The sequence below is a fragment of the Nerophis lumbriciformis genome, linkage group LG20 (genome assembly GCF_033978685.3).
Source record: "Nerophis lumbriciformis linkage group LG20, RoL_Nlum_v2.1, whole genome shotgun sequence".
Taxonomy (NCBI): Eukaryota; Metazoa; Chordata; class Actinopteri; order Syngnathiformes; family Syngnathidae; genus Nerophis; species Nerophis lumbriciformis.
The window spans coordinates 25,764,373-25,783,778 of record NC_084567.2 but is presented as its reverse complement, the minus strand read 5'-3'; the positions used below and the strand labels follow the sequence as shown (position 1 = coordinate 25,783,778).

At 39.2% G+C, this 19,406-nt stretch overlaps 1 protein-coding gene across 3 annotated transcripts in view; it reads right to left on the bottom strand.

The window, feature by feature from the left end:
- chd1 (chromodomain helicase DNA binding protein 1) overlaps window positions 1–19,406 on the bottom strand; it is a 65,252-nt gene that overhangs the window by 27,094 nt on the left and 18,752 nt on the right. For all 3 annotated transcript variants that reach the window (XM_061980685.2, XM_061980686.2, XM_061980687.2), the window contains exons 13-18: window positions 10,088–10,278; window positions 8,210–8,398; window positions 6,047–6,209; window positions 922–1,074; window positions 476–547; window positions 241–390 (exon numbers count right to left, since the gene is read on the bottom strand). In XM_061980685.2, coding sequence (XP_061836669.1) covers window positions 241–390; window positions 476–547; window positions 922–1,074; window positions 6,047–6,209; window positions 8,210–8,398; window positions 10,088–10,278 — 918 coding nt within the window. The remainder of the gene's footprint in view (window positions 1–240; window positions 391–475; window positions 548–921; window positions 1,075–6,046; window positions 6,210–8,209; window positions 8,399–10,087; window positions 10,279–19,406) is intronic.

Here is a 19,406-nt window from a genome sequence, read left to right as displayed (position 1 = left end):
TTGGCACTGCACAATTAAATGACAAAGCAGTTTTATGCCACATTTTTTTTCTTGAAGGGACACCGATGCGCTTCAGTATCGTTTCATCAATTACAACTGCTGTGTCTTGTGGGTTCAGAAAAAACCCCAACACAAATATTAGTGGAAGTATCATGAGGCTTTTATTTACATATTAGATTTTAGCTTGATTAAGCCTGAATAAAGACAAGCTAACTTAATTCATATACTGTTATTGCTTACTTGTCTCTTTTGTCCAATTCTATGGGCTCTGGCCTGGGCTTGCAGATCATTTTGTGGGTTCCAATCTGAGTCAAAGATGACAACTGTGTCAGCTGAAGCCAGGTTGATACCCAGGCCGCCTGCACGTGTGGATAATAGGAAGCAGAAATCCTGAGGAGACAGGGTGATCACTTCAATTGGCATATTTACTCACAGGACTCTCAAACTGCACTCATTGTATTCGCACGACACTTACCTCCGAGCCATCTGCATTAAAATGATCCAAAGCTTGTTTCCTCATTTCACCCTTGATGGATCCATCTAATCGCTAAATACACAGTATAACATGTTCAACTGATGAATTAGGTTAACTGGAACAATATACAAGTTAATAATTCATACTAATCTACAGTAATTCACAAAAGTGAGTACACTCCTTGTAGCCCCAGACAATGATGTTATGACCATCATGCTTGATTGTCAGGCAAAAAAGGGGTACCGGTATTACAAGATATTTACACAATAATGGCAGGTTGTTGACTGCTATTCTATATGCTATACACAAACTACTTTAAAGTACATTTCAATGGCTCCTGAGATGATTCAGTGTATTAAAATGGTTGCTGAGATGTGAGGAGTGCACTCACTTGTGGGAGATACCTGTTGTACAATAAATGTGATGGTAATGATCTATTCAGGCACCTGAAAGAGAAACTGTCGGCTTCTCAGGTAATCGGCAAGGATATCCAGCATCCGAACCATCTGGGAAAATATCAAAACTCTGTGGCCTCGCTCTTTTAAACGCACCAGCAACTTGTCCAAAAGAACCAGCTTCCCACTGCTACGAATGAGATGCTGAAAAAAAGAGCAGAAATTGGTGTTATTTTTCCAATTTGTTGGGTCATTAGTACTGGCAAATTTACCAAATCAGAAGAAAGGAATTGCAAGTAAAAGTGTACTTGTATTGCAACACTCCATTACTACAAACTGCATTAAAGGGGTCCCATTTGTTTGGATTTACATGAAGTCACGTCCGGTTCACGTTCGCTCATTAAATATGCGTGGTGAGCAAGCCAGTGTCTGTTCTCACTGGGTACTAGGTGCTATTTAGCCTTTCTCAAAGCAAACTGCCCTATGCTTGCAACCATTTAAATTGCAAAAAGGAAAAAAGTTTCTTCTGAGTTCCTCGAAAGGTAATCAAGAAGGGCGGAAGAAAGCAAGATTTTACAAAAGATGACGAGAAAAGTGTCACGGACTCCGGTCTAAAAGGAGTCGAAGAATGCAAGAGTTTGCTGTGATCACTTCGTTAAAGGTTTGTTTGGCATATATATATATACTGTATATAAAAAACAGAAATACAATGCAATACAATTCAATACATATCAAAGAAAAAAGGGAGACTATTCCAGCTGCACTCGGGCGGAAGGCAGTGTACACACTGGACAAATATAATATAATAGAACAAACAAAATAAATAACTGCTTGGTAAAGTTAAGGAAGTGTCGATGAAGGCGAATTGCAACAGAAAGCAAGCAGTTATTGACAGGGATTTAACAAGTAAAAGACTAAGAGTCTAAAGAAGATATAAAATGTGTCAGCATTGTGACAGTCCGTAGACAACATGTAAGAACAGGGCAGATCGATTCATAAACTGGTGGTGTCAATACCAAGGGTAGTATCAGTCCTACTTATATTGATACAGGAGAGATTAAATCAACATTGTTATTTTCTCAAAAATCATTATTTTGTTGTATACAAGCAAATGTTTATATGCTCAGGGAACAATTCCCCTGACATTGAAGGCAAAAACCAAAGGACTTAAAATGAGTAGTAGATGATAGTTTTTGCTTTTGTTTAGAGTACTATTGACGTGTTTATTTGCTCAAAAAATTGTATGTAACACAAGAGAATAAAGAACTATTTTAAATATTGTGTTGATATTGTTCAACCGTCAATAGCACTCTCCATAAATAAATTGAAAAATGCATGTTTAATACATGTGATCAAATTCTGCCAATCTCACTCATGGATGATCACATTGGAATTGGCAGCATAAAACCCTGATTGGAACCGATCTAATTTTTATTATTTTGTAGTGTGGAATGTTAGAAAAGACTTGATCAAGATAAATTACATAAAGAGAGAACAATGGTAGGTATGACAAACTTTAACTTATTTGTTATTAAACTTTTTGAATAAAACTGGACTCACTGGTGACGGTGGCAGAGAAGAGGACTGTGGAAAAACTAGTGAGCATCATGGATGATGCCAGTCACCCTCTGCATACCGTTATCAGTAGCCAGAGGAGCCTGATCAGTGCACTGCTTCATCCCAAATGCAGGACTAATAGACTCAAAAACTATTTTGTCCCACACGCCATCAGACTGTACAACTCCTCTCTGGGGGGAGGGGGGGTACTAGGATTAGGGATGTCCCGATCCAGGTTTTTGCACTTCCGATCCGATACCGATATTGTTTTTGCACTTCCGATCCGATACCGATACTGACCGATACTGGCCTATCCGAGCATGTATTAAAGTTTAAAGTTATTTAACCTACTTAGTTGTCGGAATCATGTTGAAAAGGGTTTTAGTACTCTTGATAATAACTAGCCAGCTGAATTAGGGGAGTTTGAATAATACACAATGGTTGGTAACAAGAAACTGACCTGTTTATTCAAGGATAAACACAAAATAGACAAAATTATACATGACAAACAGAAATGGCATCATTGAACTACGGCTGGGCGATATGGCCTTTTTTTAATATTCCGATATTTTAAGGCCATGTCACGATACACCATATATATGTGGATATGTTTAGTCCATGTCACGATACACCATATATATGTGGATATGTTTAGTCCATGTCCCGATACACCATATATATGTGGATATGTTTAGTCCATGTCACGATACACCATATATATGTGGATATTTTGCTTTAGCCTTGAATGAACACTTGATGCATATAATCACAGCAGTATGATGATTCTATGTGTCTACATTAAAACATTCTTCTTCATATTGCATTAATATATGCTACTTTTAAACTTTCATGCAGAGAAGGAAATCACAACTAAAAAAATCACAAATTTTTTCATACGGTGTTGATGTGGAAATTTTTGCCTCGGCATTTTGATGGTGTGGGCGTGTGGCACCGAATGGAGATAAGCGTCACGACAGACGCTACAATATTTGAACAATGATGACGAAAACTGTTTTCTCTGTCGTGTCCGTGTGTCGAAAATTGTTATGCGCTTATTTTTTTATTTGATTTTGTGCGTGGCATGGATTTGCCGCGCGCAATTGCACAGGCGCGCACCTTAGAGGGAGCGTTGCTAGCACGGCTGCGCTAGCATCACAGCTAACGTTAGCCATGCTGCTACCTCTCTGCTCGGGGAGGACGTATACGTATGTGACGTATGACGTGACAGTATGTGACGTGTGTAAGAAGGTGCGCTTGCTGTCTGTGAGAGGAAGACACAGGAAAGAGTGAGAAGAGCCTGTCGTGTAATGCCAGCAGCTAAAAGCAACTGCGTGAGAATCCACAGACCTGTGGATGTGTTGAAGGTGTGCTGGAAAATGCGGAACTGAAATTAGGGAGCAGCAGAAAAGTGGAATGTATTATTTAGATAGGTGCGTTGGAAAACACGGACCGGAGTTTTTTTAAAAACTGGATCTGGATCGGCATTTTCCCATGCCTTGCCGATACGCATTTTTTGGCAAATATCGGCGGCCGATCCGATCCAAATATCGGATCGGGACATCCCTAACTTGGATGACAAGGGATGCAAAACAACATGTACCCCCATTATTTATTATTTACTTTTTAAATTATATTTCAATTCTGTACACTGCTGCTGGAATTGTAATTTTCGTATCTATGAATGGATTTAAGTATTTTGGCCACACCTAGTGGTCACAGTAATTCATTAGCTTAAGCTCATGACGCAGTAAGTTCAATGATGTGGATACCTTACATTTTAATACGCTTCTTCCTTGGAAACTTTATATCCGTTATATGCAACTACAATTATTTGATACTTGTTCATACTGACAAATATCATGTTTTACACTGCAATATTGTTAATTAAGAACACTTATTATGTATCACAATCAGCTTTATTGGCCAAGTATGTTTTACACACAAGGAATTTGACTTGGTAGTCTGTGCCCTCTTTGTTCAATGTAAGTAACAAAGAAAAACGCAACAACTACGAGAGAACGCAGTACCCTACCGGTTGATCGCGAACAATAATAACTTAATATGACATCAGTGACACCCCCACATGGAGCACGCCTTTGTCTTTCTCTTTTCAACCTCACATCTCGCCGCTCTCGACACCTCGGCCACACTCTCCGATCACGGCCGCACACTTTACCAGCTAGTCTCGCAAATGCGCATAGCATCACATGCACAAAAATCATCAAGCTGCAACAATGCATAACAGCTGACTGTTGCAACGAATCGGAAATTTTCTATCAGCCAGCATCAAACAACTCTTCCCTCAACCACGACCATCATCGCGCGCCTACGAGGGGAAACTAAAAAGCCAAATAGAGTCAGTGAACATTGCTCCAAAATACGTTTTTTGGGTTGATTTATTGTGCATACAAAAGTAAACATTGACATGTGCAAAGGCATTAAAAGGGTTTCCCCCATATGTATCTGATAGTGGCGCAGCGCCACGGCTAAATTGAAGCCACCACACCTTAAAAATTAGGATTTTTTTTTACGTGGAAACAAATTAAAGTAATATATTGTATGAATGGATATATAGCCTATATTAGTTAAGCAAGATTGACTAGTGATGCGCAGAAAATGTGGCCACTAAAAAACTTGGATGAACCGTAAGCAAGACGCACACGAGTGTCTGAGACAATCATTGGATAAATCCTCAACTTTGTCCTGCCCTTGGACACTAAGCGAATGAATAAGAGTGATTAAAGAGGTCGCCGGGCTTCCGCATGATGATTGGATGACCTGTCTGGGCTGAAACCCTTTTTGACTGACAGCAAAATGATCAAATCAGCAATCTTGAAATATTAAACACTACTAAAATATTTATCAACTTTCATTCCATTGTTCCTGTTGATATGGAGATATTTATATTTTTTTTCAGTGAAGTTTTCTTTGTAAAACTCTAGCATGTTTATATCTTTGATCTTTTATTGGAGACTGTACTCATGTTTACAGTTATACAGCAATACAATACAACAAAAATGTTAACTAATTACTAATAACACAGACTTATTTTCTAAATTTATGTAAATAATTTTTAGAATTAAAATATATATACAAGCATCATCAACAATTATGCAAATTATATGATGGCGTCACACTGACCATGTAGATTTTAAGATGGGGAAACCTTGAGTAACAACAAATGGATGGAATGATAGATGGACAATATGAGGCCATCAACACAAATGTGCGAGAATGCTGTGATGGCAGCAAAAAAACACCTGACTTACGTTTTCCAACTAGAAGAAAAAGCACTTTAAAGTGCTCAATATTTAAGTAAAATGTTTGCTAACAGAGATGAAAGTATTTTGTTTGTTTATTTATTTAGGATAACTAAATGTTATTTACCTTCCAATTACACTACAATGATAAACAATTTTACAGTAATGAGAAATAAAAGTTTATAGCCTATTAAATGGTTACGGTACTTGCATTATTATTGATAAATTATCATTACATTCGTGATTATTTTGGTTATAGAATAATGCTGACAATATTTCTGTTAAAAGGCAATAATTTGTGGGACAATATATCGTCCGGCAAAAACATGTCCAACGTCAACAAAAGACAATAAACCGACCTGTAATGCTTCAGCTCTGTTGAGAAATTCGTTGTCCTCGGGAGGTTTGATGAGATAACAGTGGTTACAGCACTTCTTTAACTCCATCATGACGTTTAGGAAACCTGAAGTGCTGCCTTTGGTACCTTTACTCAGAGCCTTGTAGTTTCTGGTCAGGATCCATCTGTGCACACCAAACACATAAGTTACAATCTTTGAAAAGATACACACCTCTTTACTGGAAAAATATATCAGGACAGTATCCTACATTTTCTAAAAAGAAGGTATTCAAATACTTTATATGAAAATAACAAATCAAAAATGCTGTCAGGGATACTTTGATGGAGTTGCATTTAAATGTGATGCGGATAATCAAGTGTGGAGGGACAGCTTTGCATTAAAGCGGTGCTTCTCAAATATTTTCTGTTACGCCCCCCTAGGAAAAAGAAAATAGTTCACTCCCCCACTCTACACCGTGACTTCTAGACAGTATAATTTGTCTATAAAATTGTTATAACTGTACCTCTGCATAACATTGTAAGCTTATTGACATTAAAGGAAACAACACACCGGTCTTTCCTTGTCTCCCACCGTGGTTACAGTGAAGCTCAGAGCTATATACGCTTCATAGTATTCTTGTACAGCATGATCCTTGAGGTCACAAAAACTGCTCGAAGGTATTGGATAAAGTACAGAGATGCTGCCAAAAAATATTGTGTCTTTTTTGATGTTCAGGGACGGTTTTTGCCATGGGCAATTTGGAGGCCGCCCAGGGCGCAATCTATGTGAGGGCGCACGCACAAAAAATAAAATCCAAACAAAACTCACCAGTTTTATAGGCTATCGCTGCTCATTTCCATTAGTAACCCTTTTTATAGAGAGTACATATTGAACGCACCATTAACACCCAGACTGCATTGGATGTGTGCATGAGCGAACCACTGCAATTCCCGCCCTGTGAGTTCAATTCAGTTTTTTTCGAACATGCATACAATGCAATTACAATTTTTAATGCATCACATATTTCCGTTTGTTTTTGGTCTGTTCTCTGCTGCTCTGTGCTGATCGCCTGCGAGTGCTTTGGAACAGAAAAAGGGCTTACGGCGGCACCCTGCTTTGGGTTTTCACCTCAGAGTCTCCAAAACCAGTAAAAGTCGCTAGTAGCTGTTTACAAAAAAAAGTTGCAAAAAGGATTGGAAAGTCACCAGATTTTGCGACAAAGTTGCCGAGTACACAACATTGGTTCAACAGGCAAATTAAAATATACCTATATACCTACTTGTAATTAATTGGGTTATGTGAAAAATGAAAAAATCATCAACGTGACTAACATGACTTCGGTTGATTGACGGGCGAACAGGGAAACTTATTAAAATGTACTTGAGATCATCCATGCTACAGGAGCATCTCTCTGGACTTTCTATAATCAGACAACATCAATCATACTGTTGCACAAAATATTTAATATGATGATGTAATTGATGATTTTGCATCAAAGAAGGCTAGAAAAGTCAAGTTTTAGATTGCACTTCCCGCCTGTTAAAAAATCTGCTACAGTCTGAGCACTAAATTCATATAATGTTAATTATCTGCTGTTTTTCTATGTACAAAACTGGTGTGTTATAATTGGAACAGTTCAGATGCTAGGATGATGCAAAACAAAACTCGTATATAAAATATGAAATAGTTTACTGCAGAAATCTTATTTATGCTCCATAGAGTAGGTTTTTTTGTTAGCTTTCTTGATGAATTTTTCAAGCTTGGTTATAAGATCCTGTGATGGAAGGATTTGTGCAATTTACATTGATGTTTATATACTGCATTTCATTTACCGGTACTTATCTTGTTTTTTCTAGGTTCGTTACCTTTTTGTATTTCAGATTATACAATAAAATAATACAATCTAATATAATACAATATACCGGTAGTATAATATATTGTTGTGTTGGTGGCAGGGTTTACAGGTACCGTAAGTCTTTAGGTGTGTGTGTGTGTGTGTGTTTGTATGTGTAAATCTAGCCAGGACCGCCTCTGTTGATGTTACCAATACATTCATTTATGGTGGCCTGTCACGAATAAAGTAAGACCACATTTGGCACTACCAGTTAAGCAATTCCCCCGCAATCGCCTCATCAATGTAAATCCTGAAAATGAAGCAGGACAAAGATAGTTCATGTTACTTACTTGTAATACTGTTTCTGGATAGCGCTCATTTCCACTCTGAGGATCTGCTCCACTTTGGCAGGGAGAGATTTCTCCACATCCTTCTTGACTCTGCGTAGAAGAAAAGGTTCTAGTTCTTTGTGCAGACTAGTGTAGCCAGAATCCCGTCCTTTACCATGTTCCTCTTCAAATAACTCCCACGAGTAAAACCTTGAAAAAGCAGAATATTACATCAACTCATTAATGGGGGCATACATTGTTACTCCACACAAATGCACACTTCAAGAACTCCATTAGGACTGAAGTCTGTCTCATTTCCTTGCAAAATATGAAGTTTTCTGGACAGCAACAAAATTAATACATTACTTCTAAAAGGCAAGAACTAGAAATGCTCTGTAGTCTAGTGTCTTTGTCTATGATATTTAACCTCTTAAACCCTGCACGTATGACAGATATTTTGCTAAGAAAGACAAAATAAATGATATTTTAGTGTCATTATATTATCCTATACATCATATTTACTACTGAATAAGAGTGAATGGAAATCTTTGCTGAGTGAGTTTTAGTGGTAGAGGAATGATACTTGTATAAGTGTTAACTTGAAAACGCTGCTAAGTTTTGTAACATTAGTGTTTTGTTTTATGAAATTATTGATGATATTTGCTGCTGATTGCTTGCTTTCTTTTATACATTTTTACATTTAGGTGTTTGTGGTTTGAATGGTCTTGTTTTCCTAAAACTGGTTTGCACTTTGAGCTGAAGTTCTTCCGTTTACGTGGATGTGTAAAATGTACTGTATATTGATTAAAATGTCATATAGCAGTTACCAGAGCAGCACAATGTATTTAACGGGCTAAAATGTGTATTTTTGATTGATGATGTAAGCAAAAAAATTATGTGAATTTGTCCATATTTATTGAAGAATAGAAGAAAGTAATTTTTGTCAAATCGTTTCTTGCAAAGACTTGAGGATCAACAAGTTTACATATTTGTCGTAGATATTTAAAGTAATAAGCCTGCCAAGTGAATTTTTCAATGGATCATTTCAAACTAAACAGATATGATTTTGGGCAAAAAATCTGACAGCTTAAGTCAAGTTAAATCCCGATGAAAAGTCAAAGCTAAGAATTGTCATGCTGACTGAACTGACTGCATTCGTCAAACATCTGCGCCAAAACAACACAGAAAAGTTGCAAGTAAATTCAAACAGCAGTATGATGCTATTTTTATACTAGAGGTGTAACAGTACATGTATGTGTTAGTACAGCACATTTTGTCCAGTACTTAAGCCTTCTGAAATTGTGTGAGGGACAGCAAGTGTTTACTCGTTTCAAGTACAAGCGGCCGCTAAAGCCGATGCATTCGATAAGAGAGCGCAGATCCAGCATGATGAGGCGTGGAAGCATGCAGAGCACCCCCACAAGCATGCAGTCGAGTCCTCCGTCGTTTGGGGACACTACCTTCCTGGTGAAGTTTGTAAACTAGAGTGTCTTAACATTACTTGTTTTTTTTATTGGCCCGCAAAACTGTAAAACATCAAAATGGCCCCACATCCTTTAATTTTTCCATGTACTGCCCTCGGGAAAAAAGTTTGGACACCTCTGTCGTAATAGAAAAGAAAAGTGAATTAGACAATAGCAGTGAGCAGCCATTGTTCAGCGAACATTTACAAATAAAATAATTCTTCACTTCAACTGTCACCTCATTGCTTCTTTATGCTTTTAAAAGGTTAATCAAATTCAAATAACACAATTCAAACAAATTAATTAATGAATTTGACAGAAATGTAAATACAAATATCCGGTCTATGCATAGTTTGAAAAAAAAAAAGAAAATTTCTAGTATTAATTTCTAAGTAATTAAGGTATATTAGAGGAAATTTAAAATAGTACTGCCTACTTTTCTGGCATAATGAAGTGCAGAAGGGACCAGAGCTCTTTGAGAGAGTTCTGCAGTGGGGTTCCTGTGATCAGAAGCCTGTGATTAGACTTGAACTCAATCATGGTCTTGTAGAGGAGAGAGTCATCATTTTTCAGTCGATGTGCCTCATCCACGCCAATGAAGGCCCAATTAACGTTTCCCAAAAAAGACTGCAACATAGAGAGGAACAGGTTTGTTACACATTCAGTTATACTGGTATTGGCAATTATTTACTTTCCCGGACATGGAAACTTGAGCACAATTACAAGCAACCAACAACAATCTCAGAGAAGCTAGTCAGCATTGTTTATGCAAACTTTGTGAACATTTCAAACAAACCCCAAAAAAATGGAGTCACAGGAAAAAAAAGTGATGATGCAAAGGTCACCCACGTAACATGGCCCTCCTTTTTTTAATAGGCCAGGAAAAAAAACTGCAAAAATTGATAGACCCAAAGACATCATGTAGTGACAAAAAAACCCTGAAATGTTAACACTAATATGAACAAAAACACCTTCCAAGATTTGTCTTTAAATAAATGTGTAAAATTTATTTTGCATTTAATTTTGACTATTTAATTACAAATAACATGATAACGTCCCATTCACAAGCCATCCCACCTCCAGTACCCTCCCAGTGCAAGTAGATTGCCGACCTGTGGAAAACGTTGATACTGTATGTTTTACCCAACATGATGAATAATCGTGATTAATAATTGTGATTTCAATATTGGTACAAAAAATTGTGATTATTATTCTGGTCATATGGCCTTATGTAGATCTAAACAAGACTAGAATGGATTACAAGAGCATCAGCAAGAAGCACAGTGAAAAAAACATCTCCCCAGTCACATGACAGCAAGTTGAAGGGGTTTGTTTGCAGAGAAATGTTGAATTTGAATCCAACAACAGCATCCCCACTATCATACATGGAGGTTAAAACATTCTGCTTTGTAATGTTTCTCTGCTAAGGGTACAGTGCATAGAGGGACTGAATAACAGGGGTCATGGCATATAACATACAATGCTGAGTGTTGTTCAAGCTTTCAAATGACCCAAAATATACTGTCAAGGCAACAAAAATAGTGGCTCAAAAAGTAAATAAAAGCACAGTAAGTTCCTGAAGAAGCCTAGCCAGTGTCCGGACCTGATTCCCAACAGAACGTTTTTGCAAGGTGCAGTAATGTAGTTGCTCAGCAACATCCTCACAATCTTCAGTATATAACGTATAAAGAAGAATGGACCAAAAACTTAAAAAGAGCTTCAAAACAGCGATTCGTTTTGCGATGTTTCTATATTATACAAAAAAATGCTAAAAAAAGCGGAAATAAGTGAAGAAAGACATGTTACTTTGAGACTGTCAATCAACATAATCTGGTCTCAACGTGCCACACATTGGAACAATATGCAATAATTTACTTAAAAAAATATTTACGCAGACGGACCCAGTTCTGTCTGCTTTTAATTGTTTTACAGCTTTCTTTATTCTTTATCCAACATATTTAGTAGTCTTATCAAACTAAAAGCATCCAATTTCTGTTTCTTCGCCTAACTTTCAGCTAGCTAGCTGCTAAGCTAGCAAAGCTAAGCTGCACCCGGTCCAAAGTTACTGCGCTGTTCGCCGCTCAAAAGCTAAGTGCTATCTTTATCTTTGCGCTTCTAATTATTTTAAAGCTTTCTTTATTTCTTTTTCAACATATTTAGTAGTCTTATCAAACTTAACAAAGCATCCAATCTCGGTTTTACCACTGTTCAGCTCGTACCGGTGCAAAGCTACTGTGCTCCGAAGGCAGCAAGCACTCAGAATCACAGGACACTGTGCCACGCTTATTGGTGATATTTTTACCAATGATTTTGATAAACATCGCTCTCGCTTCTTGCCGCCGCTGTTTCACCGCTCAAAAGCTAAGCGCTATCTTTCTATCTGTGTGCTTCTAATTGTTTTACAGCTTTCTTTATCCCTTCTCAAACATATTTTAGTACCGTAGTTGTATCAAACTTACAAAGCACCCACTCTCTGTTTCACCACCTCACTTTCAGCTAGCTTGCTAAATTAATCCCGGTCTGAAATTACTGCGCAGTTCGCTGCTCAAAATCTAAGTGTTATCTTTGTATCTGCATGCTTCTAATTGTTTGACAGCTTTCTTTATTCCTTCTCCAGCATATTGTAGTCATATCAAACTAAACAAAGCACCTAATCCAGTGGTTCTTAACCTTGTTGGAGGTACCGAACCCCACCAGTTTCATATGCGCATTCACCGAACCCTTCTTTAGTGAAAAATAAATGTTGTTTTTTTTCAAATTCAAGGCAAAGTTATACGTTTTTGGTAACACTTTAGTATGGGGATCATATTCTAAGTAACAAAGACTTACTTTAGAGTTTTTTGGACACTAGTGGAACATATTCTAAGTACCGTATTTTCCGCACTATAAGGCGCACCTAAAAACCACAAACTTTCTCAAAAGCTGACAGTGCGCCTTATAACCCGGTGCGCTTTATATATGGATAAATATTAAGATTCATTTTCATAAAGTTTAGGTCTCGCAACTACGGTAAACAGCCGCCATCTTTTTTCCCCGTAGAAGAAGCGCGCGGTGCATGCTGGGATATGTGACGTTTCATTTCCATTTGTGTGTTTATGTAAAGACCCCAAAATGGCTCCTATTAAGTGTGTTGTCTGTCTAATTATAAATAATGCAGACGAGGCGTGTTAACTGAGTTCTCAACGTTTTCTCACAGCGTGCTCATAACCACATTCGAACTCCCAGCATACAACAACGCTTCTCAGGGCTACCGCGCATGCTCGTAACTATCGTTGCATGCTGGGTAGTGTAGTTGTTATATTTGCTAGCTCATAACAGCACATTGAGAGACACGCTTACGCGCTTAATTCAATACTCGCCGTCATTCCGGGTGGATTGACAAAAGACCTCCAGCCGCTAGATATTGGTGTCAACAGGGCATTCGAAGCTAGACTGCTAACTGCGTGGGAACTTCTCAGGGCTACCGCGCATGCTCGTAACTATCGTTGCATGCTGGGTAGTGTAGTTGTTATATTTGCTAGCTCATAACAGCACATTGAGAGACACGCTTACGCGCTTAATTCAATACTCGCCGTCATTCCGGGTGGATTGACAAAAGACCTCCAGCCGCTAGATATTGGTGTCAACAGGGCATTCGAAGCTAGACTGCTAACTGCTTGGGAACTTCTCAGGGCTACCGCGCATGCTCGTAACTATCGTTGCATGCTGGGTAGTGTAGTTGTTATATTTGCTAGCTCATAACAGCACATTGAGAGACACGCTTACGCGCTTAATTCAATACTCGCCGTCATTCCGGGTGGATTGACAAAAGACCTCCAGCCGCTAGATATTGGTGTCAACAGGGCATTCGAAGCTAGACTGCTAACTGCGTGGGAACAATGGAAGACAGAAGGCGAACACACCTTCACTAAGACGAGGAGGCAGCGCCAGACGACGCCAACATCTGCCAGTGGATCGTAAATTTGCCCAACTTTTCACTTCGGACACCGAAGACGAAGGATTTACGAATGAAGAATAACTTCAGAAAGTGAGCGCTATGTTTATTTTGTGTGTTGTGACATTAACGTTCGAGCAACATTATGTTGCTATTGCTCTGCACTATTTTGAATTTTACTATGTTTGTGATTGCACATTTGCGTACATTTTGGGAGTGAACAGAGTTGTTAGAACGCTGGTTTTTAATATATTATTAAAGTTTGACTGACCTATCTGACTGTTTTTTTGACATTCCCTTTAGCGCAGCGTAGGCGCGGCTTATAGTCCGGGGCGGCTTATTGGTGGACAAAGTTATGAAATATGTAATTCATTGAAGGTGCGGCTAATAATCCGGTGCGCCTTATAGTGCGGAAAATACGGTAACCAAGACTTAATTTAGAGTTATTTGGTTAGGGTTAGAGGGTTAGGGCCAGGGTAAGAGGGTTAGGGTTATAATAAGGCCATGCCGAATAAGGCATTACCGTATTTTCCGCACTATAAGGCGCACCGGATTATTAGCCGCACCTTCTATGAATTACATATTTCATAATTTTGTCCACCAATAAGCCGCCCCGGACTATAAGCCGCGCATACGCTGCGCTAAAGTGAATGTCAAAAAAACGCTGCGCTAAAGTAAATGTCAAAAAAACAGTCAGATAGTTCAGTCAAACTTTAATAATATATTGAAAACCAGCGTTCTAACAACTCTGTCCCAAAATGTACGCAAATGTGCAATCACAAACATAGTAAAATTCAAAATGGTGTAGAGCAAAAGCAACATAATGTTGCTCGAACGTTAATGTCACAACACACAAAATAAACATAGCGCTCACCTTCTGAAGTTATTCTTCATTCGTAAATCCTTCGAATTCTTCGTCTTCGGTGTCCGAATTGAAAAGTTGCGCAAGCGTGGGATCCAAAAATGGCCGGCTCCGTCTCGTCGAAGTCATCGGATTCAGTGTCGCTGTTGTTGTGCAGCAGTTCTGTGAATCCTGCCTTCCGGAAAGCTCGGACCACAGTTGTGACCGAAATATCTGCCCAGGCATTTACGATCCACTGGCAAATGTTGTCGTATGTCGTCCGGCGCTGTCTGCCCGTCTTAGTGAAGGTGTGTTCGCCTTTGGAGCTGTGTGAAAAAAGCCACCCGGCCTCTTCGCGTAAACTTCCCTTAACCACTCGCTCATCTTTTCTTCATCCATCCATCCCTTCGAGTTAGCTTTTATGATGACGCCGGCTGGAAAGGTCTCTTTTGGCAAGGTCTTCCTTTTGAATATCACCATGGGTGGAAGTTAGCATGGCAAGCTAGAACCACAGTGAAGGATGACTTCTCATTCCCTGTGGTGCGAATATTCACCGTACGTGCTCCCGTTCCACAGTGCGGTTCACAGGAATATCAGTTGCTGTGAAATACGGTAGTAATCCGTGTGCGGATGGAGAGATTGCGTCTTTTTATGAACCGGATCCTTGTCGCTTTGTAGGAGCCATTTTGTGGTCTTTACAGATGTAAACAGGAAATGAAACGTACGGTGATATCCGCGCGTTTTTTCTTCTTCTTCCGGGGGCGGGTAGAAGAAGAAGCGCTTCCTGTTCTATGGGGGCGGGTGCTTTCCTTGGCGGTTGCTTGCGTAGAAGAAGAAGCGCTTCCTGTTCTACCGGGAAAAAAGATGGCGGCTGTTTACCGAAGTTGCGAGATCGAAACTTTATGAAAATGAATCGTAATAAAGCGCACCGGGTTATAAGGCGCACTGTCAGCTTTTGAGAAAAATTGTGGTTTTTAGGTGCGCCTTATAGTGCGGAAAATACGGTAATAAGTACTTAATAATGACTAGTTAAGAGCCAATATGTTACTAATTTGCATGTTGATAAGCAACTAATTAATGGTGAATATGTTCCACATACTAAAGTGTTACCATGTTTTTTTTTACTTGTGCACAAAATGAACCGTGCATGAACATCACCTTGTTCAAAGAACAAAACCAACACAGTGCATAAACTCACAACAAATTACACACCTGCAAATCAGTGTGACTTCTGCTGTTGCCGTATCCGTAATACGCCGATAGGGAGAAGTTTTTATTTACACGATGAGTCAGGTGTGTCTTGACCTCCGCCGAACCCCTGAGCCCGACTCACCGAACCCCTAGGGTTCGATCGAACCCAGGTTAAGATCCACTGACCTAATCTGTTTCACCACCACACTTTCAGCTCCCCAGCTATTAAGCTAGCGAAACTAAGCTAGTCCCAGTCCGAAGCTACTGTTCTCCGAAAGCTCAGTGACAGAAACAACAGAGTCTGGTTGCCCCACTGCTGATACTTGCTCCTGCAGTTCGCCGTTCAAAGCTGAGTGCTATCTTTTGATCTGTGTGCTTCTAATTGTTTTACAGCTTTCTTTATTCCTTCCCCAACACATTTAGTAGTCTTATCGAACTTACAAAACACCCACTCTTTGTTTCACCGCCTCACTTTCAGCTACCTAGTTGCTAAGCTGGCGAAGCTAAGCTAGTCCTGGTCCGAATCTACTGCGCTCCGAAGGCAGCAAGAACCTGACTCGGTGAACGAAACAAGGTAAGTATGGATTCCTTTTCTTTGTGCACCCTACTCATGGATAGGTTGGTTCTACTAAAGGGCCATGTCCGCCAGTTGGAGCAGAGTAATTTAGAAACTTTAGGCGCTGCAGACACATTTGCTAAAGTTAGCTGCAGCGAGCTGACTAGCCCAGTTTGTAGCAGCCCTAAGCGGCCTACAAGATTTAGCCCTTTAGCGAGTCCTACACCGCAGTCTACCGGACACCACACCTTAGTCATAGGGGACTATACAGTTTAGTAAACGAACCATAATTAGGGGTATTCCCGGGCCCGAGCACCCAACATTGAAGCCAATCTTAGGGAGCTGACTCGCCGCAGGCATACTAAACACGTACGTCAGGCTAATCGCACCTCTCGCTACGCGAACATAGTTGTACACGTCGGCTCCAATGACACTAGGATGAGACAGTCAGAGATTACAAACAGAGACATAGCTAGGATTTGTAATCTCGCTAGAAAGATGTCTCGGCATCAAGTACTTGTCACAGGCTCCCTTGCCTGCAAGAAGCAATGATGAGAGGTATAGCAAATTAGTCTCGCTTAAAAAGTGGCTGGCTAGTTTTTGTAGAGAACAGGGACTTACGCTTATTGATAATTGGCCCTCTTTCTGGGCAAACCGAGCTTGCTGAGGAGGGACAGCCTTCACCCTAACCGGGAAAGCTCCTAGGAACATAGATTACTGTTTGAGTCACACTTGACTGACTACACTAGAGCAAGCTCACCCACAAGCAACTAGCGCCTGTTAGCCCGGATGAGGAGTCAGTTAAGCTAGAACTAACCAGCGCCAGGCTGGAAAATTCCTGCACATATAGCATTTGTCATAGAATAATAAATGACTCACATCATTTTTTATGTCTGTAGTGACTGTGCCAGAGGTAGACATGCATTTTACTGAGGTGGTAAATTATGAAGCGTTAAATCTATCGCAGCACCAAGCAAATAATCTCAATATCACCACCATATACATTCCTAGATGTGATCGAAATTATTTAAGGCTCATCACGCAAAATAGACGTAACGTTATTAATATCAGTACTACAGATACTATTAACAAAAATACCTCAAAACAGCCTATGCCTATAATATGTTTTTTTTTAAACATCAGATCATTGCCTCTCAAAACGCTGTTAGGTATAGAGGTCATTAGAGACAAAAATATTAATGTCATTGGTCTCAGTGAGACTTGGCTAAAACCAGATGATTTTTTTCCACTTAACGAGGCACCACTTCCTATCTATATGTGTGAACATATTACCTGTCCCCTTAAAAAGGGTGGAGGGGTCGCACTAATATCCAATGAAAACCTTAACCTTAGCCCTAACCTAAGTAATAAATATAAATCATTTGAGGTGCTTACTATGAGGTCTGTTATACCGCTACCTCTCCATCTGGCTGTTATCTATCGCCCCCCAGGGCCGTATCCGGACTTTATCAGCAAATTTTTAGATTTTGTTGCTAATCTAGTGACGCACGCAGGTAATATAATTATAACGTAGGAATTTTAATAGCCATATGAATATCCCGTTAGATTCTCCGTGTGTGGAGCTCCAGACTATAATTGATAGCTGTGGTCTTACACAAACGAACCCACGCATCGCAACGGTAATACAATAGATTTAGTCCTTGTCTGGGGTGTCATCAACAGTTACAATACTCCCATACATTAAAATAATGTTCGATCACAACCTTATAAAATTCGAAGTTCTGACTCATTGTCAAGAAACTACTAATAACCAATGCTTTAGCAGCCGCCACATTAATGCTGTCACAACTACGACTCTTGCTGGCCTATTGCCCTTGGTATTGGCACCATTCCCAAAATGATGTGGGCTATATCAATAACCTCACTAACAACTTTAACAAACTTTAACCCAGGATGAACCATTGCTCTATGCATCAGTTGGTGGCATCTCTGTGCTGCTGACATGTCTACATCCAAGAGGATCCACTGCCTATGAACTGGACTCTCACGTTATTAACTTTATCCATTCGGCATCCATTGCACCGGTCACCCAAGGGGGGTCCCCACATCTGCTGTCCCTTCCAAGGTTTCTCATTGTGCCCATTGTGTTGAGTTTTTTACTTGCTCTAATGTGGGATCTGAGCCATGGATGTCGTTGTGGCTTGTGCAGCCCTTTGAGACATTTGTGATTAAGGGCTACTGTATATAAGTAAACTTTGATTGATTGATTGATAATAATACAACAAGCCGTCTACTTACAACCGACATTAGCGATCATCTGCCAGTTTTCACATATGTGATGGAAACTACAAGAAGAGGAACATGCGTGACAAAAAGACATTTCAAAGACTATGCACAGAGAAAACTATGATTGCTTTCAAAAATGAGCGAGAAAAGCAAAATTGGGACAATGTGTACAATGAAAATGATGTTGCTGAGGCCTATTGTACATTTTTAAACACATTCATAATACTTTATGACAAACATCGTCCATGGAAACAGCTCAGGAAAAAGCAGAGAAAGAACAATCAACCATGGATGACAAAAGGATTAAAAAATGCATGTAATAAGAAGAATACATTATATAAAAAACGTATAACACAAAGAACTGCAGAGTCAGAAAATAAGTACAAAAATTATAAAAACAAGCTAACTAGCATACTACGGACATGTAGAAAATATTATTACAGTCAATTATTAGACAAACAAAAACAATATGAGAAAAAATTGGGGAATCCTCAATAGCATAATTAAAAAACGCATTAAGAGGGATTACCCCAAATACTTTTCAGACGGAAACGTAAATAATGACAACATGAAGGAAGTGGTTGAAAGCTTCAATAATTACTTTGTAAATATTGGATCAAAATTGGAGGAAAGGCTTCCAGACAGTTTCAACTGGTCAAACATCAATGGGTCAAATGCAGAGAATAATCTCGCCACACCTAGTGTGTGTGTGACAATCATTGGTACTTTAACTTTTTAACTTTAACTGAGGACTTCAATGACAAAGTAGATAGAAATTCCAACTCAATGTTTCTCACAAAAGTGACATAAAAGGAAATAGTTAAAATCGTGAAAAAATGCAAATCCAAGACTTCAATCAATTGTAATGGAATTGATATGGAAACGATAAGAAAAGTTATCAGAGATCTCAGGACCTGTAACCTATCATTTAAAACAGGCCTATTCCCAAACAAAATGAAAAGTTATACTGATTTATAAAACTGGAG